The sequence below is a fragment of the Anguilla rostrata genome, chromosome 6 (genome assembly GCF_018555375.3).
Source record: "Anguilla rostrata isolate EN2019 chromosome 6, ASM1855537v3, whole genome shotgun sequence".
Lineage (NCBI taxonomy): Eukaryota > Metazoa > Chordata > Actinopteri > Anguilliformes > Anguillidae > Anguilla > Anguilla rostrata.
In genome coordinates, this window is record NC_057938.1 from 56,579,390 (window position 1) to 56,605,310 (window position 25,921).

Genomic DNA, 25,921 nt, shown 5'->3' on the forward strand with positions numbered 1-25,921 from the left:
AATAGTGCGTAACAATGGGAGTGCAGCAGAACGGAGACAGAAGCCACAGGGGCTCTCAACACACATCTGATTTAAACGCAATTCCAGCCCCTTGTGATCGAGCCCAGGCCCCCGACCCCCCCCCCCCCCCCCCCCCCCCTCCCCCCGCGATCTAGCCCAGGCCCAGGACCCCCCTCCCCAGGGAAACAGAAACAAAATAACTCACACGCGCAGCTCCAGGGAGGGGGGGGGGGTACGATTACACCGGAGCAGGGCTAACTGCCCCTAGAAGAAAAACTGCACACAGACAAGACACACACATGCTAACAGCCACGCTCTCTCTCTCAGACATACCCTCATTCTTACACACAGGCACATTCACTCTCTCTCACACATAAACACACATTCTCTTTCTTACACACAGACACATTCATTCTCTCTCACACATAAACACACATTCTCTTTCTTACACACAGGCAGATTCACTCTCTCTCACACGAACCTACACTCACACTCTCTCTCTCTCTCTCTCTCTCTCTCCCCCTCTCTCTCTCACACACACACACACACTGGTTCTTGTTTTCCCTCATATAGAGAGAGAGAGAGAGAGAGTGTACACGGTTTTTTGTCCCCACATTTCATCTCAAATATGCGTTTTTCTGATATGCTTTTTAGCCTCAGAGGCCTGTGGCCTCTACGAACTAACCTCTGAGTCTTTGACATTTTTTGACCTTGAACTTCCTCACTGCTGACTGTCCGCCATTCTGACAGGTTTGAAAAAAAAAAAGCCCTGATATTTGGTGTTAAAACATGAACGGAAAACGCAAAGTGAGATTAATCCAAATGAGGAAGACAAACAGAGCGTCGAGTTGAACATGTGAACCACGCTGCTCTTGCCAGGAAATCTCGATGACACGGGGCCAGGTGTGAAAGCTCCGCCTCCCAGCTCTGCCGTGACTCCGCCCTGCATGTGCGGCCAAAATACCGAAACTCTCACGCAAGCAGACCTAGCGTAACTCAAAAGGCATGTGTGCAATAATTTATACCTTGCTGTCATTCCTACAGTTATATTTAGACCGTTAGCTGGCACTTGCACGCAGCTTGCATTTTTCATTATTAAAGAAAATAAAATGTATTTATAAGCAATTCAGGGGTTGGGCACTTTTGCTCGAACCCTGACCCAGCCTGGAACTGACCCGGGCTGAAGCCGCAACCTCTGAGTTCCTTACAGCCGACTTCTCTTCCCTTACACTACACTGCTACTGCACCGAACAAACACACTCAGACATTTACACTACACTGCTACTGCACCGAACAAACACACTCAGACATTTACACTACACTGCTACCGTACCTCATAAAAAAGGTACAAACTGGGGAGGTGCCTCACAGGTACATCAAACTGTACCCCAAGCATTCACTGTACTGCAAAACTGTACCCCAAACTGGCATTCACACAGTCAATGTGTATAACACACCGTCCACTGGCATTCACACCAGTCAAATGAAACGCTATTTCACTACTGATGTACACAAAGCCTCAGTCAAATAATTTCCACCAGAAACGTGCTGTGCTGATATTGTTATTACTCTTCGCATGTGCGAAACGCATCGCTCCTCTCCGGAGTCTGCCTCAGCAGAGTAGGCCAACAGCGATGCGCAGAGCCTGCGGTGGAAACGCTGCAGATTTACGACGTCCCCTCTCCTGTTTTTAAGATTGAGCCCCGTGGCACGGGGATTCGGATGCACGCTGGAACAGTGCAGCTGTCGTTTCGTTTTTAAAAGAGGGGCTCGAGGCCCCCCAAAATTCAGCCCTGGCCTGCAGGACGGGCGCGAGCTGGGAGGGGTAGGGGTGCTCTGCTCTGGCTCTTGCCCTGTGTTATATGGGGGCAGATCATTGTGCACAGGGGCAAAAAAAAAAGTTTACATTTTGTTTATCAAACAAAAATGTCAAACAAAGTCAAACTTCCCATTGATTGTCATGGAAACATTTGAAAAATGCATGTTCGCCCTCAAGCTTCGTTATGGCCGTCCGTCATCTCAACGAAATCGTCCTGGTGCTCAACCTGACACCTAGCACATTTAATTTTGCTTTTCTAAGTGCATCTTGTTTATGCCGAGTTGTGGAGCCATACGGGCACCTTTGAAGGACGATAAATCTGAAACGCTGAGCCTCCGCGGCACCATCTGCGTTCCAGTGGAGGTCAATGTGCGCACGTTGCGTGCGTCAGGTTCCCCCGTGACCGCTAAAGCTGTCCCATAAGTAAAGTCTTATGTGCTGTTGCACCATAAAGAAACGTTTCTCTGGGCAAAACACGCAGTCCGGCAGCCGAGCTGCACGGAGGAGGGACCATAATGTTCCTCCAGAACATTCTGTAGATACTGAGAAAACGATTGAGCGCGTCCCTCCCAAGAGGCGCTGGCGTGGCGTGTGCCTCCACGGAACACGCGAAGGTGTTTTCACGCGGGCCGTGCTACCGAAAACCCCGGCGGAGAGAGGGCGGTCGCACAGTGAAAATGGCTGCTCTTTACCGTCTCAGAAACCACAACCGCCACAACGTAACTGTCCAGCCAACAGCTGCTGACGATATCGAAACTACTCATAAGCACGAGGCAGAGCTACGTAGGTATACTGAGGGTATATTACAGATTCATAAATATACGTACAAATGCATATTAGAAGGTCTAAGTAGATACTATTACAGGAATATACTTTTCATTTTCAGACTTTTTCATTTGGAATTTACTGTGTCCCGTGGCCATTCGGGTGCAACTGTACGCGCCTGGAGCCCTCCAGACTAAAACCCTTCCCGGGTGACTACAGCCAATCACACGCCACCTGTGGAACAACCTGAGTCCACACTGGACCATGGGGTGAATCGCTACGTTGAAAACCAGTGCTGGTTCCACAACCCAAGACCCCAACAGCAGAGGGCGCTATCTAGTGACGCATAGGCACACGGTACTGAGGATACAGGAGAGTTAGCACGCATACCCCCACAATACCACTACTACTAACATCCCTGTTAAACATTGGACCCCTCATGCACAGTGTTACAATGCGAGACTATACCTGCCAGCTGTGTGTTTATATGTGTGTCTGTGTGTGTAAGTGTGTATGTTTGTGTTTTTAGTATTCATGCACTTTGCCTGTATTCTGTAGGAGTTTTCAGGCCGTTGTAGTAAGAACTCCAGTTTACGATTAATACCAATGACGGTAGAGGGCGCTGCTGCGCGACGAGCCTGATACACTCTCAGGAATAAAGCCACAAATATACCCGGAAAATACAATAATGTTCTATTTGGGTACTAATAAGTACTTTTTACAAGCAAAACATGTACAAATGATTTATGGGGTAACAGGTAAAAGTTTATAGGGGTAAACTTTTATGTCCCTATACCGCCCCAGGGACCACTGCAGTGGCAAGCTTTATTGATTTTAACCACTTTAAAATGGCTTTTGTGATATAGGCTGTTTTATAAAACTCAGATTGTCCTAAATGTTATCCTACATTTTTTACATATCATCCTATTCTCTGCTTAAAGTTTTTAAAATTATTATTATTATTATTATTATTATTAATAATAATAATAATAATAATAATAATTACAATAATAATAATATTAATAATGGTGATGATGATGATGATAATTCAGTTGTAATTTTAAATTATGTTTTCTTTGCATTTATTTTACATTTGATTTCAAACTAAATAGTAGAAAAACGAACATTAACGTCAACATAACGCCCATATTTGAAAAAGGTTGCCAAAAGGAATAATCGTCATGCGTATTTGCTGTTCTCAAAGTGAGCAGCGGGGAAAGAACTTCACTGGAAGAGGATGAGGCAAGTACACAACGAGGGGAACTTCCTTCCTCCATAATCACGGCCATGGGACGGGCGTTTATAAAGGCACGGCTGGCTCAACGCGGAGAACTTACAAGACGCTGAAAACAGGGCTTCGTTGAACATTTGCAGTCGGTACAGTAGCCCGTTTAAACGTGTAGAATGAATAATTTAATCATGCTTGTATCTATCGCGATTCTGTCGCAAGTACACGGAAACGTCCGGAGCAGCATTTCGTGCATTTCGAAGCACTGCTACTTTGCATTTGAGAGCACAACAGATTTTCAGATGGCACTTGAAATGTGTGAAAAAACACAAGGACACCTGATGACAGTACGGTCTAGTGAATCGAACGACGCGATACTTGATTTGTTAACGGATGTTAAAGGAGAGTTTTGGATTGGGCTGCAGTTTAACGGTAAAGATTGTACGAACACCTCACTGGAACTGAGGCGGTATGAGTGGATAACGGGAGATACACAAACTGACTTCACCAACTGGAGAAACAGCGAGATTTTCTGCACTCCGAAGTGTGTTTCTGTTTCTCGCGACCTCAAGTGGACAGAGAAACCGTGTCACGATATGGCCGATGGGTTTCTGTGCGAGCACCCCTTTGGATGCGAACCCCTGGTGCCTACGGAGGCGGGCGAATCTCTTGAATATACTACACCTTTCGGAGTCTTGTTTCCTCCTGGGACCCTTGCGACGGCAAACCCCTCCGGAATCAAACACATTTGCGCGCCCGGACAAGGGTGGCTTCGGGCTCCCTGGTCCTGTGAGGTGGGGGGAGGCGGCTGCCAGCACAAGTGCGTCAAAAACGGAGGGCCACGGTGCGTGTGCCCACCTGGCCAGGCGCTTCAGAGTAACGGGGTAACTTGTGCAAGTACATCAAATGACCCCTGTTTAACCATGGGGTGTGAGCACACATGCATCCCGCCCAACGGCTCGTGTAAGTGTCAGGATGGATACGAGCTGCGCGAGGACGGGAAAAGCTGCAGGGACAAAGATGAGTGTCGCGGTGCAGTAATTTGTCAGAGCTCAAAGTGCATTAACACGATGGGTAGTTACGAATGCCACTGCCTTGACGGCTTTAAAAAAGAGAATGGTAATTGCGTGGACATTGACGAATGCTTCATGTCACCGTGTGAGCACTGGTGTAAAAACACCCGAGGTAGCTACACGTGCTCGTGCTCTGAAGGGTTTCGCCAAAGAATCGATGACCACACACAGTGTGAAATCTACTGTGATGAAAACGAGTGCCCCGCGCGATGCGACATAAACGATCCGACAGAATGTCGGTGTCCGGAAGGATATATAATGGATATGCCCAGTCAAGACAAACGAGTTTGCGTTGATATAGACGAATGTAGCGGGAATTATTGTTCACATGGCTGCACAAACACTTTCGGGAGTTACATTTGCTCATGTCCGGTGGGCTTCACGCTAATTGACAGATATAACTGTAAAGACTATTCAGAAGAAGGTTCCGGTTTTACAACTCCTTCGGACACAGTTACACCGACTTCGAACTACACAACGGACATAACCTCCGCGATGACGCCAGGAGGTCTTCTTGGAATCATGGTGTGCATTGTGCTTATGATTCTCATCATCGTCTTCCTCGTGCACCAAATCTCGAAGCGTCGCTCGAGCTGGAAGGTCGCGTGCATACATAAAAACCAAGGGGAAGACCTGCAGGACTTACAACAAGTGACTACGGAAAAGTACACGAAAAAATCTATATTTGTGAACAGAGATTTAAAACAAGACACTTAAAACGTTACCATCGGTATTATTGCACGCTATCTAAAGCTTAATTAGTCCCTTGCTTTTTCATGTCACAGTGTATGTTTACAAATGTTTTAATATGAAAATGCAGTTGCACTTTTAATGGAGATTCGTTAATATAAAAATTATGTTCCTGTGAGAGCAGCTTTATGAAAACCAAACATTTGCTTTTACCCTCGAATGTGTATTTCATTGTAAACCTGCAATACCAAAGAGACAAGTTGCACAAATGTATTACTGTGTTTAGAACTGTCTGCTATAGCCCGTATATTCACAGTATTAGGTGTTGCAGCTACGACTACTATAAACCAGACCGTGGAGTTTAATGTAATGTTAATGCTGTCAGAAGCCACATCCATAATTTAAAAAAGAATCCAAGCTCTCAGACACAGGAAAATCTTGCCCCAGTTGTCTGGGAAACTGCAACATGGATTTCAAGACGTGCGTAATTTCTTCCAGCATTTACAACTGTCTATTCTTTGTACTGTTGTCTACCATTCTGTTTAGCTTGTATAATATCTGACTCTGTACAAGCACAACTTTGCTGCCTTAATAATGTGTTTTCAATACCAAAGGAAAGTTCTACCATGGTTTCTGAACAGGTAATTCAAGTGGCTTTGGGGGCAAAGCAATCCAGCGAAGACACGAATTGCAGGACACCCAAATTATGAATTGCCTACGAGAATATCAGAATAACATGAATGCTTATATGTCTGGGCCAAGCTAGGCGACTAAACTGCTTATTGTTTTTATGTCATGAAGAGTACATTTGAGATTAAAAATTCAAGTTGGTGAAAAATGTGTACATATGCCGAACTGTAAAAAGGTAGGCTACTGAACTGTTGCCACTCTCAGCTGTTAATATGTATCGGGCAAATAAAATGTTTTGTAAGTCCAAAGTAAGTAAACTTACATCTAAAGTGTGTCTTGTATAAAATGATAAGTTTTTATTTTGCAATCAAAAGAATAACGTTTAATCTGACAGAGATTTGTGATTGAAGCATCGTAATTTTTATCGAACGATAAAACCTCATTTGGGGAGAAATAGCAGTGCGAATTAACTATTCCTTCGCTTCGCCACTATCCTGCAGAACAAACGCTCATCGCTGGAAGGTATTTCAAGAGAAAGAAATACGGGTACTTTTATTATTATTATTATTATTATCATTATTTACTACTAGTAGTAGTAGTAGACAAAAGCTAATCGCTGGAAAATATTTTAAGAGAGGAAAAATACGGGTGCTTTCATTATTATTTTTGTTATTATTATTATTATTATTAATAATAATAATAATAATAATAATGATAATAATAATCATAATATTTACTACTACTACTACTAGTAGTATTTGGGAATAGTTGAGTTCTCACTTGTAATTACGATGACAAACGAGTTGTTATGTAACACTGTAATGTGAAGTACATCTGTTGAACAGCTGAATAACCCATGTTTGAAGGGGGAAAATAATTTTTGAACTCCTGTGTGCCTTTTAAATTAGTCACTGCCTGGACATACTACTACTACTACTACTACTACTACTACTACTACTAATAATAATAATAATAATCTTTATTAGTACGTCACCCTTCACATATGATTAAATAATAACCGAATGCCATATTAAAAAAGTAAGTGTTAAAAGGTGATTTTAAAGAGGTTGTTTTACGCGCATATAGGTCCTGAGCAGTAAAAGCTGCGCACCGCCTCAGCCCTTTCGCGGTTTTCTCCCTAGCAGTGCTCCATAATCCAGAACCATGAGCGACTCGACTGGTATGGAACAATCACTCCCCTGATACATCCCAGCGCTGTCCGCTTTCCGGCTTCAAACAGCTCACAAAACTCTTGTAGATTCTAACCGCACTGTTAGACGCATTCTCTACAAACTGCAGGGTGTATAGAAAGTGTGTATGTGTATTAGACATCAGTCTAATGTAGATTAAATAAAAGCATATGCAATTTCTTAACCTAGTGACGATGGTACGAAGCATTATGAAGGCTTAAAATAGGGCCATGCTATGGCGTGATCTGTCACTGCTTTCCAAGAGTGACAGAAGTGCTTTAATGGGTTGAAAGAATCAGTGATTGACAGATTAGCCAGATTAGCACAGCAGAACCCATGTAAAATCCCATGAAACTCCACTCTCAATTCATTATTATATTAAAAAATTATTATAATTATAAAAATATTGTCTACGGTATTTAAACTTGTCTTTAAAGGTCTGATTTGAGCATATATTACGAGCACGCACACGTGCTCTTCTTAACGCTGTTACCTTATTTTTCTCGCCAGTCTGAAACGACCGATCGTATTCACCAGTGGCGCGCACTGCAGCCAGCTCCGCTCGGATTCAGCAAGAGCGAGCGCGGGCCGTGCGTGCACTCTTCAGAAACACGCTGGCAGGCAAGCCTCACCAAACGTGACACAGGCGCACGCACATATTCTGACGCAGCAACACATTTAATAAAAAAGAATATTTAGAGTTGCACCGGCGGCTGGGGGCTCGCTCCTGTTCGGCAATAACTCCCTCCTGCAGACACACTCAGTGATGAATGCTAACGTTACATTACTACTACTTTGCAGACGCGCTTACCCAGAGCGATGTACAGTAGGCTACTGTATAACATCAACGTTACTTCAACGTTGAGAGAAATGCAAAGCGGCCAGATCTTAAATGATTTTTAAAACTTATTAATGGGGATCACCCTCATGTGTCTGATAACCGGTTCTCCTCCAACTGAAGGCAAATTTGAAAGATTCACGAGGACGTTGCAGTGTAAACACACATGGGTTTCAGTGATAGATGGTGGGTTTTTGAACGAGGCATGGGGAGGGGAGTTCTGAAAATCAGAATTTGAGTGCTATCTGGAGGGGAATAAAACCCCAGGAATCTGGTAACACTACACCTGACATCCACATCAATTCTGCGCATCGCTTCATCCCTGGTGCCTTAGCGGGCCTCAAACCACCAGCTTTTTTGCGTGACTCAAACCACAACCGAAGGCTGAACCGTTTACTTACCCAGCCCATGGGAGCTGACTTTGAAACAAAGGGTTCTGCTAGGAATTCCATCGCATTGCCAGAGCGTACTTATGCGCCGCAGTAGACTGGGAGTTTGCGCAGCAGACGCTAACGGGGCTAAACATACTGACTTTCGTGCGTTTCTGTTATTATTTTCATGGTCTGACGGGTGACTGCTGAAGAAGTAGACCTACATCAACCCGCGTTTTCATTATTTTCTTCTTCGCGCCGTGACTGGACTCGTTGTTACCCGGATCCGGCTTACTAAAAAAGAACTGGCCAACAGATCTGTTTAAGGCTTTAAGACTTCAGAATATGGGTTACCCTCGTCACAACCTGTATTGGCCTGTTGTGAAAAATCCTAACTCACTATGATAATTAAATATCTCATTTCCCCGTTCAAAGAGTGAGTAGAGGTGTTTTAAAAATTTCGACAATACAGGGTCTTTTCACGTGGCGACCTAATCCGCCACCCTGCATCTGTGTGGCTACACACAATCCCGTGCATTGTTTAGCCTACTCTGGCACCTTCCCAAGGCACCACTGCAAATGGTCGACTGACCAAGTTGACATAGTTATGCAAATATAAATAAACATATAAAACATTATTGTTGAATAACGAGTAAGCAGTGTCTTTTAAAATGCGCGCCTTTGTAAACCCACCACAGTACACCTTGAGAGACATCACAACCTGGACACAAACATCAAATCGAGTCCATGACACTGAGTTAAGCGCCCTCTGGTGGTGAATAGTCGACATTGCAAACCCAGATTCAGATCCCGTTCTATTATTCACCCTAGCTTCTGATGCATCCTGTAATCACGCATTGTTTTTATTGTTCTTATTTGAGTGTCACAGAGACACTGAACTTTACAGTAACTACTGCATGTGTTGTTGCTAAATAATGTTCGGATTAAACGGGGACTACAGAATCATACCCTATATTTTTCATTATCTCCTTTTCAATTTTGAAACAAAAAACCCTCATAGTATGATACACAACAGTACAATGCCTAGAATTTCTGCTGATTTCCTTTCAAACCACAATTGTAAGATGGAAACAATTGTAATAAGCTTCTAATTGTCCTTTAATAAACTTATTCATTGTCGACTGAAGGATTATTTACCTTCTTCAGACCATACAATGTGACCCAAATAGCTCTGCATACCATGAAGAATAAAGGTTCCATATTCATATCACAAGACTTTCTACCTCTCCGTTTACGAATGCTCTCATCTTAGGTAAGAAGCGTAATGACAAATTATCTCTTCAGAAAGACATGTGAAAATTACTGAAAGTGTGGACACCGGGTCATACACGCTAAACTGTCCATTTTCAAAGAGCTTTAAACTTGCACTGTGTAAAGATTAGCATGATTTAAAGTTGTCCTCACAGTGAGATATGTCTTGAAAGTGTGTCGTTCGACATTATTTACCAATCGCCGACATCAAACTCGAGCAAAATATTTAAAAAAATACGGATGAGGTTAATTTAAATTTATGTGCGATAATACATGCTGGTGGTCAATTATATTTCCAAACCAATGGTCGGTAAAGATAATGTACACTAATATGAAGGTAAGTGCCTCACTCATACGGAACCTAAGTTAAAGCTGCAGGTGACAATTGGGGACGTAATAAAAAGGCGGACAGCAGATATGAATTGAACCGTTTTTGTGAAATTTAAATGCTTTTTGGAAGTTTCTTTTGTCAATAAGAATTAATGTAAATATATATAGAAATAAGGATGACACGTAAGTTTCGAATTGCAATTTGAAGTCAACAGCGAAGCTTCTGCAAGAGGTTAGCCCCTAGCTTGCTAGCTAACATGACACAATATTTAACTGAGCTGGAGTTCGACTAACGTTAAAAGAAACTAGTGTTAGCAACTAATGACTGGGCCTGTAATTTATACGGTATTAATTAACTATCTGGCTAGGAGCATGACAGTAAGTTGGTGTTAGCTTCATCTGAGGCTAGTGCAATTGGTATTCATGAAGGTTAGCAAACTATGAATGAGAAAGCTAGCTGTCAAGCCAGTTATTGACTAGCGCTTGCTACTCTTCTTTGGCTTTAGCCAAGTGGTAACTGAGTTAAATACTTCAATCTGGCTTCGAAGGCATTGTTACTAACGGGAACATTTTGTTGCTAGCTAACTTATGATTGTTTATCGTCTAAAAGACCATATTTTAATGGCAGTTTGTCTCTAGGATGGCGCTGACAACGGCTCGCTGTGCGAAAGCACTGCAGCTCACCCTCGCCGTCATCAAACCCGACGCTGTCGCTCATCCATTGGTACTTGAGGTAACTGGTCCACCGTTGGTTATACAGCCAAGTCGATGCTGTCGATACAATTCTGTAGGACTGAATAATGTTCGGACTAGCCGAATTCCTAACTCAACCAACCAATTTTGTAATAATCTATCTGTCGGTACCAAAACAACATTTATGAATTAGATCAGCAAAAATGTGTAATTGGTTTTACTGTCTACGTTTTGTGATGATTAAAGGGTTTTTGTATTTACACTCGTCATTAGCACTTTACTGACGAAATGTTAGTCTATTTCTCTCCGTAACGTTACAAGTAATCGAGTTTCTGTATTTGTTCCTAATACATTGATTTACTGTTTTAATTTCGGTCTGGATACACTCTAAGGAGAAATTAATAAATAAATCCAAATCATGTTTTATACCGTGGTACTGACATAAACCCGCGGACAATTAGTTACATTTTAGCAAGTGACCTGAGGCCAATAGATTAGCCTAACCTTTCATTTATTTTCACGTTTACATGAGAAATGTTTTATTAAAACACCCATTAAATTACCCGGTAAATGTATCACCTTCGTTGTAAACTTCCGGCGGAGGAAGTTACGCCATAGCAGTCTTATATCTTGATGTTCCTAAATAAGATGCGGGGCTGTTTTGTGTACATAAAAATGATGTATATTTGAAAAAATATTTGAAGTATAGCAAATTAACATATTTTGATAGGCACAAAAGCTAATTATAGATAAATGAGTCCAATACAAACATATGACACAGTCGTTAGCTTCTCAACCAGCTAAAATATTTACACATTTCTAAGTTGCTTCTTCCCCTTGTTTGATCATTGATGTTGCGCGCACCACTCATTTTGTCCCACAACATATGACTTGCCCGATTGGTACTTGGATAGTTCAACACGTAGACCTGTGAGCATATGATTAATTACTTTTGTGTGAATTATTTCCTCAGGCTCTCCATGAGAAAATCCTGGAGAACAACTTCATCATCGTCAAGGCAAAAGAGACAGTGTGGCGCAGGCAGGATTCAGAGAGGTTTTATGCTGAACACAAAGGTAAAGCTATCAGTGGGAGAATAGCCAATTAAAAAGCAGCTGCCGTACTTTCCCACCAATCCGATTTGCTGTATAAATTCACACCTCCCCTCTTAGAGCGTGAGCAGATCCAGTAGGGATATTCCAATGGAAAATCTCAGAAATAGTATTATTACTTGAAATTGCTAGATTTTGATAGGCAGGAGCCCAGGGGAGCAGCGGTGCTTTGTTAGGCCCCGCCCAACCCCGCGTCACCATTGGCCACGTTTTGTTCCATGTCAGTGTGTCAGTCGTTAAATTGTCTGCTGTCGTTAGAGGTGGAGCATCTTAGCTGAGGTGGACCATCTTAGTAGAGGTGGAGCATCTTAGCTGAGGTGGACCATCTTAGCTGAGGTGGAGCATCTTAGCTGAGGTGGACCATCTTAGTAGAGGTGGAGCATCTTAGCTGAGGTGGACCATCTTAGTAGAGGTGGAGCATCTTAGCTGAGGTGGACCATCTTAGTAGAGGTGGAGCATCGTAGTAGAGATGAAAACATAAGTCCATGTGGTAGTCCTGGGGTAGCAAGCAACCACGTTTAGTTTTAAAAAATTAAAAGGAAGCCATAGTTTATAGGAAATATATGATGGTTATGTTGTCTTCTGATATTATAGCACAGTTCGTCTGTGGTAATGAAATGAGGAACCACTAAAATATTGTAGTGGAATATTATCCTGTGTAACATTAAAGAATTTTCTCCCCTGGGTTTTTCAGGGCGGTTTTTCTACCAGAGGCTGGTTGAGTTCATGTCCAGGTGAGCGTGAGAGTGTGCGAGATGATTGTGTCAGTATTTGAATATGACTGCATATTAATATGTCTATATGAATGTCTGTATATGAATATGCCTGTATATATGACTGTATGAATGTCTGTATATATGACTTTATGAATGTCTATATGAATATGCCTGTATATATGACTGTATGAATATCTGTATGAATATGTCTGTATATATGACTGTATGAATATGTCTGTATATATGACTGTCTGAATGTCTGTATGAATATGTCTGTATATATGAGTGTCTGAGTCTAGCTGATGTTTGGGTGTTGCTCCACGCAGCGGCCCGATGTGGGCCTACATTCTGGCGCGGGAGGAGGCCGTGTCTCACTGGAGGGCCATGATAGGCCCCACCAAAGTGTTCCGGGCGCGCTACGACGCTCCGGGCTCTATCCGGGCCCGCTTCGGACTGACCGACACCCGGAACACCACCCACGGGTCAGGTGAGTCTCTCTCCGGGCTCTATCCGGGAACGCCACCCACGGGTCAGGTGGCTGGCAGCGTGGTATTCTCACTCTCACCAGGAGCTCGGGAACGCGGTACATGGGGTTCCCAAAACACCCCCTAAAATCCGTGAGGGGACACACTTCAAATGAACCTAAACCTGGCTGAACCCCACTGCACCCCTCAGTACAGACAGGGGTGTTGTTGCCCTTATGATGGTCTGTCTGTCTGCGCTCACCCCTGCTGTCCCCCCCCCCCCCCCAGACTCTGAGGACTCCGCCCGGAGGGAGATCGCCTTCTTCTTCCCAGAGTTCTCTGTGGCGGAGTGGATGGAGAGGGCGGAGCCTGCTTTCAGGGCGGGGCCAGTGGAGTACGACCCGCACAGACGGATGCACACGCTACTGGGACAACACAGACCAAAGGGCCCACTAGAGACAGATCCACAGCACCGACCAGAGGTGGCCCACTAGAGACAATAAGATGGTGGTTTCATTAGCTGAAGATGTGGAGTGAACAGTTCTTCCCCTTGGCGTACTTTTGTGCTTCAGAAGGTTTTTGTTTTGCTTCCTGGTGACTCAACATTCAGCCTCCAGCCCAGGCCTTGTTACCAGGGAGACCACTCAAGCTCTGTTTGGGGCATCACTGTTGCTGTTTTCACAGAACATGTCTGAGAGATCTGTCAAAAATAAAATAAAGCTTCCATTCCTTTGAGTGAGTCTGAAGTGAAGATGTCTGACGCGGCTTTGTCACGTGCAGCGAGCTGCGTTTAACTGGTACAGTTCTGAAATGTCTCTGGTGTGTTACGTAAAAATAAAGACCAGCTGCCTGACCCACAGACTATCCGATGAAGTCACCTGTTCCTGGGAAGAGATGCAGTTGTACTGTGCAAAAGCACCCAAGAGACTTTAGTGTTTGGTGTTAAAAAACAGTCTTTTGACTGAAATACTAAATACAAAAGCTGTTCTATTCAAACATACAGTGGCCTCCATAATGTTTGGGACAAAGACTTTTTTTTCTCTCTCTATATTGGACTGTAGGGCCACACACCTAGTAGCCTGCCCTTGTGGGATGCCCCACGCAGCAGCCCTAGACACAGACAGTTTCACGTGAAATGACCAGTATGCAGCATGTCTGAGATTTCACAAAGACTCACTTTCTGAGTTACAAGATGCAGAAAACCACTGCGGCAGTGAAAAGACCATCTACAAAAAAAAAAAGATACACTGTACAAAAGAAGCAGCCCGAGCAAACGTTTCAAAGCCACGCCCACCTCGCCAGTGCCATGTTAGCTGTTCTTTGTTACTGGTTTTGATGACACATGCTGATAATCTGAGAGATGTGTGCAAAAATGTCCTTGGATTAGAAAATATGAAAATTTGTAAATGTCCTGGGTCTAACACAGCAAGGGGAGGTCTAATCGCTAGCTGTGGAAACAGGACGCACTGCTGTTTAATTCTGCACCAGCAGAGGAGCAGCATCGCTGCACTCGAGTTGCACAGGTCTCCCTAATCCACGGGGCTGAATGGCAGTCAGGTTCGTTTTGAAGAGTCTCTTCTCCTCTGACTCACAGCCACATCCAGGTTTCACAGCCATAAGAAGAACTTAAAAAAAACCCAGCCGAGCAGAGAGATGATTACAGCTAAGCAAGGACACACAGCCAGGTGCACACTGACTGTTCCAGGCTTTAAAAAAAAAAGAAAAAAAATGGAACCAACGGTGAAAAATCCAGGTCCAGGAAGTGCAAGTCCTCCCCAGTATTTTCTTCAAATCACCTGGATTTGCTAATTAGCACAATTCTTCAGCCAGGAAGCAGAACTAATTAGTGAAATCAGCTGGGGGTGAAAGAACTGCATGGCAGGACTTTTACTTTCTGGCCCCTGGACTTTCCATCTCTGAATATAACAAACCCAAGCACATCCCCCAGGTTTCAGTCTGTTAGAGACCACACATCCCAGCAGCTTCCCCTTCCTGTAGCCTGAAAGAGACTACAAATCCCAGCAGTCCCGCCCATTTTCTTTAGCCTGAGAGGGATGAAAAGACCCAGCGGCTTCCCTCTCCCCCTGTCTCTCTCTCTCTCTCCCTCCCTCCCTCTCCCTCCCTCTCCCTCTGTCTCCCTCTCTCTCCCCCCGTCCCTCTCTCTCCCTCTCCCTCTCTCACGCACTCGCGCAGGAGCAGCCGCGGGTCCTCCTCATTTTGGGCTCTTCTCGGCCGGCGCCTCCTTGCGGTCCTCGGCGGGCCTCAGGACCTGGAAGGTGGTGCGGGACGTCTCCCTCATCCAGCCGGCCCGGTCCACCTGCCGCACGCTCTGCGTGACGGTGATGGTCACCTGCTTGGTGGACATCCGGTCGTCACGCCACTCTGTCTGCACACACCACGGAGAGGCAGGTAAAAATGAGGAGGAGGAGGAGGAGGAAGGTGTGCAGCTCTATCCTGGCCGGGACAGGACCGAACACTTTATTTTAATCGCAGGATAACAGTTCAGTTCAAAGTGTTCAGTCAGACTGCGCATATGTAGCATCAGTGAGCATCACAAAACAGATTTATATGGAAATTACACTAACCAGATTATTATGGTCATTGGGCGCTTTGGAAAACACCACACAAAAGCAAATTAAATTCACACTATTTAATAAACGACTCCATTCCCAATGTAAGACAATGGAGGGAAGCTTCACTGGACTTTTATCACTCAGCTGTTGTGCAGAACTACTACTTACAACTTCCTCAGTGTGCATCACGCTCCTCTTCTGCAGTGTGGCGCCATGTGCTGCGGGCAGCGCCTCCTGCTGTTGGGAGGTCGGTACTGTGGCGTCGGCGTCCGCCTTGGTGCCGCCCAGGCCAGCCTCGGACATGGCGGAGCAGACCTTCATGTACGCCTGGGCAGGGCCCGGGAAGCTGTCGTCAAAAAAATCTGCCACTGCAGCCAACGGGAAAGAGGAATTCCACACCGAAAAACTTTAAATATGCATCCATCCATCCTACCTCACTTCCTGCTTTCCCTCCCCTCGTCTCCATTCCATGACAGGTAAAGTTTGAACTGACAAACAGGAAACACTTTTACAGTACATCCTTCAGCAAAGGATACAGGGATGCATCCTTTGCAGAATTTAGGTTATTAATGACTACAGATCCCATAATGCTTTGCTTCTAGGAAGCAATGAAAAGGATGGCAGAAATTTTGTTGTGTGAGCGTAGGGAAGGAAGGCTGCATTACAGAAACCTCACTATCTGGGGACAGATAAAAGCCCATAGTTACATTGACGACATGAGATTTTTTGGAAAATTTTGAAAAGTTAACATGAATTAATCATCATCTCAAGCCATCTGTGACACATCTTCTGTTTGAAGGAGCAAAATTAAAACCTAATATCCAATTCACTTTTTTCCCCCTCAAAAATACAAAAAGACCAGCAGAAGCAAGCAACGGGCAAAATCGTGCAAGTGCCAGGGTAACTGCAGCATCTGACCATTTTTCCAACTGAATTACGCCGTCTTTGTCCACCTGCTTTGTGTGAAGAACAGCAGTCCCAGACAGAGCAGAACAACAGCGGCTCACACAGAACGGTGGAGCAGATAAAACTGGCCGATCTGAAGTGACCTCTCGCGACCTCTGACAGCGGACTGTTGTCGTTGCAGTGTTCCACAGCAACCCGACGACGCACCGCTAAAATTTCGTGTGGTTTGCGGGTTTGAATCTAGCCTTTGTGCCCGTTCCACACAATCTCACAGGGGCTGCACTGATGTGGCTGTTTCCATGGCAACAGGATGCGCCGAAGAGTCGCTCCAGTTCACTGGCTGAGGCCCTTTTTTTAAAATCCGGGTGCACCCGAGTCCGACTGCTGAGCTGCATGTGACACGTCCTCCTCTCACGTGTTCTGGAGAGCAGCGCGTGCAACAGCAAAGGGCACAGCAGACTAAGTAAACCGCTTCACCAGAGCGTTGTTTTTCTCAGCGCTAAGTGAACAGGTTCACCAGGGTGTTGTTTTTCTCAGTGCTAAGTGAACAGGCTCACTGGGGCTGTTTTTGTTCCTGGTTATGGTTATACACTTTGTTGTTCACATTACATGTTGTACTGGATAAGAACATCTGCCAAATGCCTGTAATGAAATGTAATGGGTGTTGTTCTTCTCAGTGCTAAGTGAACAGGCTCACCGGGGCTGTTGTTTTTCTCAGCGCTGAAGCCCAGCTGGGAGGAGCTCTCGGAGGGGATGTTCTGGATGGCGGACAGAGGCACGTCCGTGTCCGTGCTGGTCAGCCATGTCGATTCCGTCTCCTTCGTCCAACTCTCCAGGTACCTCGGCTCCAGGGCGTCCGTCCGGCTGCCCCCACACCCCATGGAGCCCCCCCGATGAACCCCTTCAGGGTGGACGTAAGGATGGACGGACAGATGGGGGCGTGAGGAGGAGAGGGTAGCGAGCTGCTTTTCCACCCCTGGAGATTTAGGCGGGAGATGCAGGCTCCTGGCCTGCACATCCCTGAATAACGTTCCCCATTACCGCCATTACTGGCCTTCGTGAAGGCCGGGCCATTTCAGCCCAGACGGTTTGCGGTAAGCAGGTTACGGCCTATGCACGGCGTGTGGGAGGGGGCGAGGCTTATCGAAGGTACTGTTCACATGACAGCGGGAGTTTCAGCATTCGGCGGAAATTCTGTTGGAAAAAAAAAAACTATTTAAATGTGACACAATGTCACAGAAAAAAGTAACAAAAACAAGAAGAAATTCGGTCTATAGTTTGCGAAGACTAAAAAAGTAATTACAAAACTATGTAAAGTTGAAAACATGCAAAAATTCTAATATTTCACAATAGTACCGGTAATTTGTTCTCCACTGTCATAAATATTGTTGGAATCAGTATTGATTTAGTAGCCAAAAGAATACCAGTCAGATCTTTAGTTCAACCATCACCTGCACATCTGATAGCACTAGGTATTGTGCCAGGCAAAATTTGACAGGTGCGATTATATCGAGGAAAGATGCTGCAAGCGGACTCACAGTGTGCACCACGCCAGTCACGTTTTCACATTTAATAGTAGGATTAGTACCCAATTTCGATCACTCTGTATCAACACCAATTTATATTGGAAATGGTTAGCATATAGGACTGCGATAGCCGACTGTCGTTGGCAATAACGATACCTAGCCTACTGACTGACACATAGCTACCAATGCTGACTTTAGCTTTAAACGGTTTCAGACAGGCCACCCGTGCGAATACAAATGATTTGCGCGAGGGTCCGATAAAACCTCGATAAAAATCCCGATAAAACCCCTTCAACAGGTGATCCAGTTCCACCGTCAAACCAACATTATAAAATCATATACTACATAAGAGCAACCTCCTGCATAGATCCGCAAGAGGAACATTTACTTTCCAGATTCAGGGGTAGCATATCGGTTTACCAAAAAGATTATTGATCATGGAGGCTAAATGTTAGGCTACTATTACATAAAGTCACACCCAACGAGTTCGTCTGCGGATAAAAACAGAAAACATGCGGTTTTTTAGCATTCCAGACGAAAATACCGATAAATACTGTAAACATTAGCCTAGCCGCCGATAAACCCGATAAACAACATACATTTAGCTAATACCAATTTCAATAGGCTATAGCCAATGCTTAAACACCCTCGTACTATAGTTTTGAACCGCCTCCATTACCTCATACACGTAGGCTAAGGGTATGATGCTCGCAACCTCAAAGAGCGGACGTCTGCATTTCAAATCAAACACAACCGTATTAACCGTGCATTCATCTTAGCCTACTTACATTCTATCGACATTTAACATTTACACGAGATTTTCTTCCGTTCAACTAATCCACGCATGTTCCGTTAAGTGGACCTCCTGGCTGTGAAGGCTACTGGGGACGTAAAATTGCATTCTTGGCTTCAAATACGCCCCCCCAACACGCACACACGCGCACACACACACACGCACACTAGATTTATTTGTGCGTAAAATTGTAATTTGATTTGTTGTACCGTACAGGTGCTGAGATTTGCACCTGGCAGGAAGAGTCAAAGGCTTTTCCATCAGGTGCGAGTATTAAACCAAACCTAACGGGAAATGTCGTTTTGTTCTATACATTAAATTTTTTTTTTTTTTATGTGTGAAGAAAACATAGTTTTTGTAAAACATGAACAACGTAAATCCAAAACAGATATAGGCTAAAACAGATAATCAAATTTAATATTTGACCATGGGAAGCTGTGCCTTCTTCTCAAGTAGTTTTTAAAGTTCTGAATTCCTCGCTTGTGATAAAATGCGGATCTGATGAAGAAAATGCAATTCAGCTGGCTAAACGTGTTACTTTGATGCTGTAGTTACCTCATTGTTTGTCACAGTAAACTCATTTTAAAGAAATAGTTGACAGGCTATTTGATATTTCAGAAGAAATGTGTGCTTTAGATCGGCCAAGACCGTTTTTACAATGGCAGGTGTGTCACAGCCTCAGACTGACTCAGAAAGACACAGAAAACAAAAAAAAAAGAAATGTCCAGAGACAGACTCTGAAGAACCTGCTCCCAAACACCAGCATGGAGAAAGCATGGAAACTGCAGTGGCCACTTGTAAAAGGACTGACCTCTATAAGAAAGGTGGCACCAAACAAACAGGAGAACTAAAGAGATTTAAACAGCACATTAGAGTATTACTGGGCCCTGACCGGGGATTATGCCCAGCACCAGATAACAAAAGATAACACGTTGATACATCACCAGGATGTCATTAAACTACAGACTCTATTACACCCAGCAGTTCTCAGAGGGGATACAGACTCGGTTGAGATGATTGAAATGATCAGTGATACACTCCAGAGGATGTGAGGACTCAGTTGAGCTGATCGTGTATCAGAGGGGAAGAGGACTCGGTTGAGCCGATCGTGTATCAGAGGGGAAGAGGACTCGGTTGAGCTGATCGTGTATCAGAGGGGAAGAGGACTCGGTTGAGCTGATCGTGTATCAGAGGGGAAGAGGACTCGGTTGAGCTGATCGTGTATCAGAGGGGAAGAGGACTCGGTTGAGCTGATCGCGTCTGCTTGCTGCAGTCTGTTTTACAGGAAGTTCCTTCGCCTGTGGACTACAGCGTGAGCAGAAGCAGAGGCTGACATCCCGTTTATGAGGCGAGCACATTGATTGGCTCTGCTCTCCTAATTCGACAGCAAAGGGAGACTGGGCTAGACCAATCACAGCGGAGGAAAAGAGGGAAAGCATAACAGACTAAATCCTGTGTAACTTTTATCTTTAATGCTTTAAAACCACAGGCATGTGGTTAAGCCCATATGAAGTCACAGCACCTCCCTCAACTCTACAAACTGTGAAATAAACAACAATGCCGTTTCATTTTTTTGAACAATGCTTTATTGAGAGAGAAATAGTTCAGATACAAGACACTGAATTTTAAAAATTTTAAGCTCTGTTAGATCAGTTTTTATTGGTGAGGAGCCTGGTACAGCTCTGTTAGGTGAGTTTTGATTGGTGAGAAGCTTGGTGTATCTCTATTAGGTGAGTTTTAATTGGTGAAGAGCTTGGTAAATCAGGTTTAATTGGTAAGGAGCCGGGTACACCTGTGTTAGGTGAGTTTTGATTGGTGAGAAGCTTGGTACGGCTCTGTTAGGTGAGTTTTGATTGGTGAAGAGCTTGGTAGATCAGGTTTGATTGGTCAGAGTCTGTAAAAAAGAGAGAGTGAGAGAGAGAGAGAGATAAAATGATCAGACCCAAAGTTCAGAATGACCTGGCAAGTTCCTATGAATTTAGAACATTAAGAACTGCAGATTAAAGACACTTCCTGATATCAGTATGAAAAGCAGCTTTACCCAACAGCCCAGGTGTGCAGTGGGGACTCTGTACTCACTCGACCTGGGAGGGGAACCTGATCCTGGACAAGTCCGCTTTCCAGTCAGAGAGCATTTTCCCCATCTCTTCCATGTCTGATTCCACAGCCCGCCTTTGGGGAGAAAGGGTTCACGTCATAAGAGCTGAGCCCAGTGGCTTAAAATGGGGCTCTACACTCTCAGGGTGTGTCCGTGACTCTGTACAGTACAGGGCCCTTTGGTCCTGGGGGGGGGGGGGGACACACTCACACGTTGCGTTTCCACTCGACCAGGTCCCTGTCCAACGCCTGCAGTTGCTGCTCAATGGTGACCCGTGTGGGCTGCGGAGGGACAGTGGACAGAGGGATTCAAACGTTACATGAACGTTCCGCCAACGCTGGGGACCAAACCAAGGCTGAGAAGGTCAGTGACAAGGTGCACACTCAGGTGAGCACAGGGGCGAGGAAACCTGAAATGTGGAAGGGTGGACGACACAGGGCTGGTCCTAATGCAGTTTTATTTTGTTTCAACAGTCCAAAGCAGCGGTTCCCAACCCTGTTCCTGGAGATCTACTGTCCCGCAGGTTTTCATTTCAGCCCTGATGTGACGCACCTGACTCTTACTAATTAGCGCCTGAACAAGATCTCTAGCTGCTGAACGAGGAGCGCTTTCTTAGGGTCGCGCTGAAAACTTACAGGACGGTAGATCGCCAGGCACAGGTTTGGGAACCAGGTCACATGGGAGGGTACTTTTTAATGACCTGCATCATTTGAATGCTGAATGTCGGATTTGGCTCCCGACCCAGGGAGCAAACTGTTGAAGACCTTTCTATAACTCTCCGGGGCGGAACTGTGATCCTTGGGTCAGGTGGGTGTGTGAGGCAGATGCGGGTTTGCCATCTCACCGGTTTCGGTTGATGGATCTCCCTCATCTTCCCCTTGTAAGCCATTAGTCGTTCCATGGCCTTCTCCAATTTGTCTGCCTTCGACTCCTCAACTGGCTTCCTGCAAAATAGCGAACAAGATTCAGGCTTACACTGCCCTGAGCTAGCTTCCTGCAATAAAGAGACCACTAGGGCTTCCGACTCGTTCTACCCTAAGCCAGCTTCCTGCAAAACAGAGCTCTCATTCTGCAGCTCTAGCCCTGCCCCGAGCCAATTAGCACACGCACAGCAGCCATCTATCCCTCCACCCAGTCCAGCGGCCCGGTGCTTACTGGGTAAGTGCAGCCTGAGTTGGTTTCTGCTGTTCGAGTGGTTTCCTACAGACCCGGTCGGGTTTCTGCTCAGTGCGTCGGAAGGCATACTTCACCTGTAAGACAAACATAGCAACCAATCACAACCCTTTCGCCTGTGTGTACCTGCAACTACAGCAAAAAAAAAAATAATAAAAAAAGGCTAACAGGCTACAAGGCTTTACTCTCGCTAACAGTGCCAAGATATTAATAAAGAAACATTTTCAAAACGTACAATGCATTGAGAAATGAAGACACCGCCAACGATTAGGACAGCTTCCACAGAGGCCATGATGGACAGCATCTGGCTGCTCCACTCGAGCAGGGCGGAGTTCAGCTGCCACTCTTCTGAGGAGCTGCCAATCAGCTCCTCAGCAGAGGGGAGAGGGGTCGCGTCCCGACCGTCATGGGCAAAGGATGTTTCCTAAAAGGGGAAAAAGAAAAACTGAAAAGATCTGAACAAACAACCTGATGGTTTTAACAGAACTAATGGCCACATATCTCCTGAGCAACTTGGAAGCAGAGGGAATTGTGGGGACTTTATTGGAAGCAGAGGGAATTGTGGGTATTTTATTGGAAGCAGAGGGAATTGTGGGTATTTGGTAAACCTGGGAAAATAGGGTTTCATAATAAAAGCACTTTCCCACAGCACCTACCTCCACAACGGTCTCAGTTTTGTCAGGCAAATCGATTTCACTTGGTGTGGTGTGGTCCTGGGCTCCAGGCCCAAAGCCCAGTTGGCTTAAAAGCTGTTAATAAATAAAGTTCTTGTTATTGTTTTTATTATAATCACAGGAACCTGCATCCTATTGAGCTTAAAGCACAGTCCCATGACCTCTAGCCTAAGTCATTCTGTGGGAGGCAGTTTTAACGCTCACCTCTCTCAGGTAAGTGTGGAAACGCTCCAGAGTCTGATGGAAGACGGGTCTGAGGGTCGTAAAGCTGGGCCAGACGGACTCCTGCGCCGGGTCGATCTCAATCAGCGCCTCAGCAGAGGGGAGAGGGGTCGCGTCCTGGCTGTCATGGGCAAAGGATGTTTCCTAAAAGGGGAAAAAGAAAAACTGAAAAGATCTAAACAAACAACCTGATGGTTTTAACAGCGCTAATGGCCACATATCTGCTGAGCAACTTGGAAGCAAGGAATGTGGGTATTATTGAGCAGAGGATTGTGGGTATTTTATTGGAAGCAGAGGGAATTGTGGGTATTTTATTGGAAGCAGAGGGAATTGTGGGTATTTGTTAAACCTGGGAAAATAGGGTTTCATAATAAAAGCACTTTCCCACAGCACCTACCTCCACAACGGTCTCAGTTTTGTCAGGCAAATCGATTTCAGTGGGTGTGGTGTGGTCCTGGGCTCCAAGCCCAAAGTCCAGTTGGCTTAAAAGCTGTTAATAAATAAAGTTCTTGTTATTGTTCTTATTATAATCACAGGAACCGCTCTATGAGCTTAAAGCACAGTCCATGACTCTAGCCTAAGTCATTCTGTGGAGGCAGTTTTAACGCTCACCTCGTCCAGTAAGTGTGGAAACGCTCCAGAGGTCTGATGGAAAGACGGGTCTGAGGGTCGTAAAGCTGGGCCAGACGGACTCCTGCGCTGGGTCGATCTCAATCAGCGCCTCAGCAGAGGGGAGAGGGGTCGCGTCCTGACCGTCATGGGCAAAGGATGTTTCCTAAAAGGGGAAAAAGAAAAAACTGAAAAGATCTGAACAAACAACCTGATGGTTTTAACAGAGCTAATGGCCACATATCTCCTGAGCAACTTGGAAGCAGAGGGAATTGTGGGGACTTTATTGGAAGCAGAGGGAATTGTGGGTATTTTATTGGAAGCAGAGGGAATTGTGGGTATTTTATTGGAAGCAGAGGGAATTGTGGGTATTTGGTAAACCTGGGAAAATAGGGTTTCATAATAAAAGCACTTTCCCAGAGCACCTACCTCCACAACGGTCTCAGTTTTGTCAGAGAAATCGATTTCAGTGGGTGTGGTGTGGTCCTGGGCTCCAAGCCCAAAGCCCAGTTGGCTTAAAAGCTGTTAATAAATAAAGTTCTTGTTATTGTTTTTATTATAATCACAGGAACCTGCATCCTATTGAGCTTAAAGCACAGTCCCATGACCTCTAGCCTAAGTCATTCTGTGGGAGGAGGTTTTAACGCTCACCTCTCTCAGGTAAGTGTGGAAACGCTCCAGAGTCTGATGGAAGACGGGTCTGAGGGTCGTAAAGCTGGGCCAGACGGACTCCTGCGCTGGGTCGATCTCAATCAGCGCCTCAGCAGAGGGGAGAGGGGTCGCGTCCTGACCGTCATGGGCAAAGGATGTTTCCTAAAAGGGGAAAAAGAAAAACTGAAAAGATCTGAACAAACAACCTGATGGTTTTAACAGAGCTAATGGCCACATATCTCCTGAGCAACTTGGAAGCAGAGGGAATTGTGGGGACTTTATTGGAAGCAGAGGGAATTGTGGGTATTTTATTGGAAGCAGAGGGAATTGTGGGTATTTGTTAAACCTGGGAAAATAGGGTTTTCATAAAAAGCACTTTCCCACAGCACCTACCTCCACAACGGTCTCAGTTTTGTCAGCAAATCGATTTCATGGTGTGGTGTGGTCCTGGGCTCCAGCCCAAAGCCAGTTGGCTTAAAAGCTGTTAATAAATAAAGTTCTTGTTATTGTTTTATATAATCACAGGAACCTGCAACCTATTGAGCTTAAAGCACAGTCCCATGACCTCTAGCCTAAGTCATTCTGTGGGAGGAGGTTTTAACGCTCACCTCTCTCAGGTAAGTGTGGAAACGCTCCAGAGTCTGATGGAAGACAGGTCTGAGGGTCGTAAAGCTGGGCCAGGCGGACTCCTGCGCCGGGTCGATTTCAATCAGTGCCTCAGCAGAGGGGAGAGGGGTCGCGTCCTGACCGTCATGGGCAAAGGATGTTTCCTAAAAGGGGAAAAAGAAAAAACTGAAAAGATCTGAACAAACAACCTGATGGTTTTAACAGAACTAATGGCCACATATCTCCTGAGCAACTTGGAAGCAGAGGTTGAATTGTGGGTATTTTATTGGAAGCAAGGAATGTGGTATTTTGGACAGGATGGGGTATTTGTTAAACCTGGGAAAATAGGGTTTCATAATAAAAGCACTTTCCCACAGCACCTACCTCCACAACGGTCTCAGTTTTGTCAGGCAAATCGATTTCAGTGGGTGTGGTGTGGTCCTGGGCTCCAAGCCCAAAGCCCAGTTGGCTTAAAAGCTGTTAATAAATAAAGTTCTTGTTATTGTTTTATTATAATCACAGGACCTGCATCCTATTGAGCTTAAAGCACAGTCCCATGACCTCTAGCTAATCATTCTGTGGGAGGAGTTTTACGCTCACCTCTCTCAGGTAAGTGTGGAAACGCTCCAGAGTCTGATGGAAGACGGGTCTGAGGGTCGTAAAGCTGGGCCAGACGGACTCCTGCGCCGGTCGATCTCAATCAGCGCCTCAGCAGAGGGGAGAGGGGTCGCGTCCTGCGTCATGGCAAAGGATGTTCCTAAAAGGGAAAAAAAAAACTGAAAAGATCTGAACAAACAACCTGATGTTTTAACAACTATGGCCACATATCTCTGAGCAACTTGGAAGCGGGAGGGAAACGGAATGTGGGATTTATTGGAAGCAGAGGGAATTGTGGGTTT

At 45.1% G+C, this 25,921-nt stretch overlaps 4 protein-coding genes and 3 long non-coding RNA genes across 11 annotated transcripts; 2 read left to right on the plus strand and 5 right to left on the minus strand.

The window, feature by feature from the left end:
• Positions 1–3,805: 3,805 nt before the first annotated feature.
• thbd (thrombomodulin) lies at positions 3,806–6,526 on the plus strand. Its single transcript, XM_064340805.1, has one exon. The coding sequence runs from the start codon at positions 3,989–3,991 to the stop codon at positions 5,600–5,602; it is 1,614 nt and encodes a 537-aa protein (XP_064196875.1). The 5' UTR covers positions 3,806–3,988; the 3' UTR covers positions 5,603–6,526.
• Positions 6,527–10,260: 3,734 nt separating this feature from the next.
• On the plus strand, positions 10,261–13,926 carry nme6 (NME/NM23 nucleoside diphosphate kinase 6). 4 transcript variants are annotated; one of them, XM_064340807.1, is made up of 6 exons: positions 10,261–10,438; positions 10,835–10,939; positions 11,873–11,975; positions 12,706–12,745; positions 13,054–13,214; positions 13,480–13,926. In XM_064340807.1, exons 2-6 carry the CDS (start codon positions 10,847–10,849, stop codon positions 13,683–13,685), a joined length of 603 nt encoding a protein of 200 aa, XP_064196877.1. In that variant the 5' UTR covers positions 10,261–10,438; positions 10,835–10,846; the 3' UTR covers positions 13,686–13,926. The 4 variants fall into 4 exon arrangements, with proteins under 4 accessions (XP_064196877.1, XP_064196876.1, XP_064196878.1 ...); XM_064340806.1 differs by having other exon boundaries at positions 10,262–10,438; positions 10,846–10,939; XM_064340808.1 differs by having other exon boundaries at positions 10,262–10,389; positions 10,846–10,939.
• Positions 11,942–14,516, minus strand: LOC135257741 (uncharacterized). The gene is made up of 2 exons (XR_010330724.1): positions 14,438–14,516; positions 11,942–13,911 (listed from the first exon to the last, which is right to left on the minus strand). It is a non-coding gene; the product is annotated as an uncharacterized LOC135257741 (long non-coding RNA).
• Positions 14,513–19,322, minus strand: baalcb (BAALC binder of MAP3K1 and KLF4 b). Of its 2 annotated transcripts, none has more exons than XM_064340810.1 (4): positions 18,985–19,322; positions 17,368–17,864; positions 15,933–16,132; positions 14,513–15,577 (listed from the first exon to the last, which is right to left on the minus strand). In XM_064340810.1, exons 2-4 carry the CDS (start codon positions 17,549–17,551, stop codon positions 15,404–15,406), a joined length of 558 nt encoding a protein of 185 aa, XP_064196880.1. In that variant the 5' UTR covers positions 17,552–17,864; positions 18,985–19,322; the 3' UTR covers positions 14,513–15,403. The 2 variants fall into 2 exon arrangements, with proteins under 2 accessions (XP_064196880.1, XP_064196881.1); XM_064340811.1 differs by having other exon boundaries at positions 18,876–19,000.
• Positions 19,323–20,552: 1,230 nt separating this feature from the next.
• LOC135258064 (uncharacterized) lies at positions 20,553–23,724 on the minus strand. The gene is made up of 10 exons (XM_064341264.1): positions 23,716–23,724; positions 23,554–23,646; positions 23,139–23,300; positions 22,917–23,009; positions 22,496–22,684; positions 22,243–22,337; positions 21,932–22,031; positions 21,298–21,368; positions 21,069–21,161; positions 20,553–20,883 (listed from the first exon to the last, which is right to left on the minus strand). The coding sequence occupies exons 1-10, from the start codon at positions 23,722–23,724 to the stop codon at positions 20,877–20,879; spliced, it is 912 nt and encodes a 303-aa protein (XP_064197334.1). The 3' UTR covers positions 20,553–20,876.
• Positions 23,725–23,807: 83 nt separating this feature from the next.
• Positions 23,808–24,871, minus strand: LOC135257744 (uncharacterized). Its single transcript, XR_010330725.1, has 4 exons — positions 24,810–24,871; positions 24,417–24,578; positions 24,195–24,287; positions 23,808–23,931 (listed from the first exon to the last, which is right to left on the minus strand). It is a non-coding gene; the product is annotated as an uncharacterized LOC135257744 (long non-coding RNA).
• Positions 24,872–24,874: 3 nt separating this feature from the next.
• LOC135257745 (uncharacterized) lies at positions 24,875–25,759 on the minus strand. Its single transcript, XR_010330726.1, has 4 exons — positions 25,623–25,759; positions 25,407–25,499; positions 25,025–25,186; positions 24,875–24,897 (listed from the first exon to the last, which is right to left on the minus strand). It is a non-coding gene; the product is annotated as an uncharacterized LOC135257745 (long non-coding RNA).
• Positions 25,760–25,921: the final 162 nt, after the last annotated feature.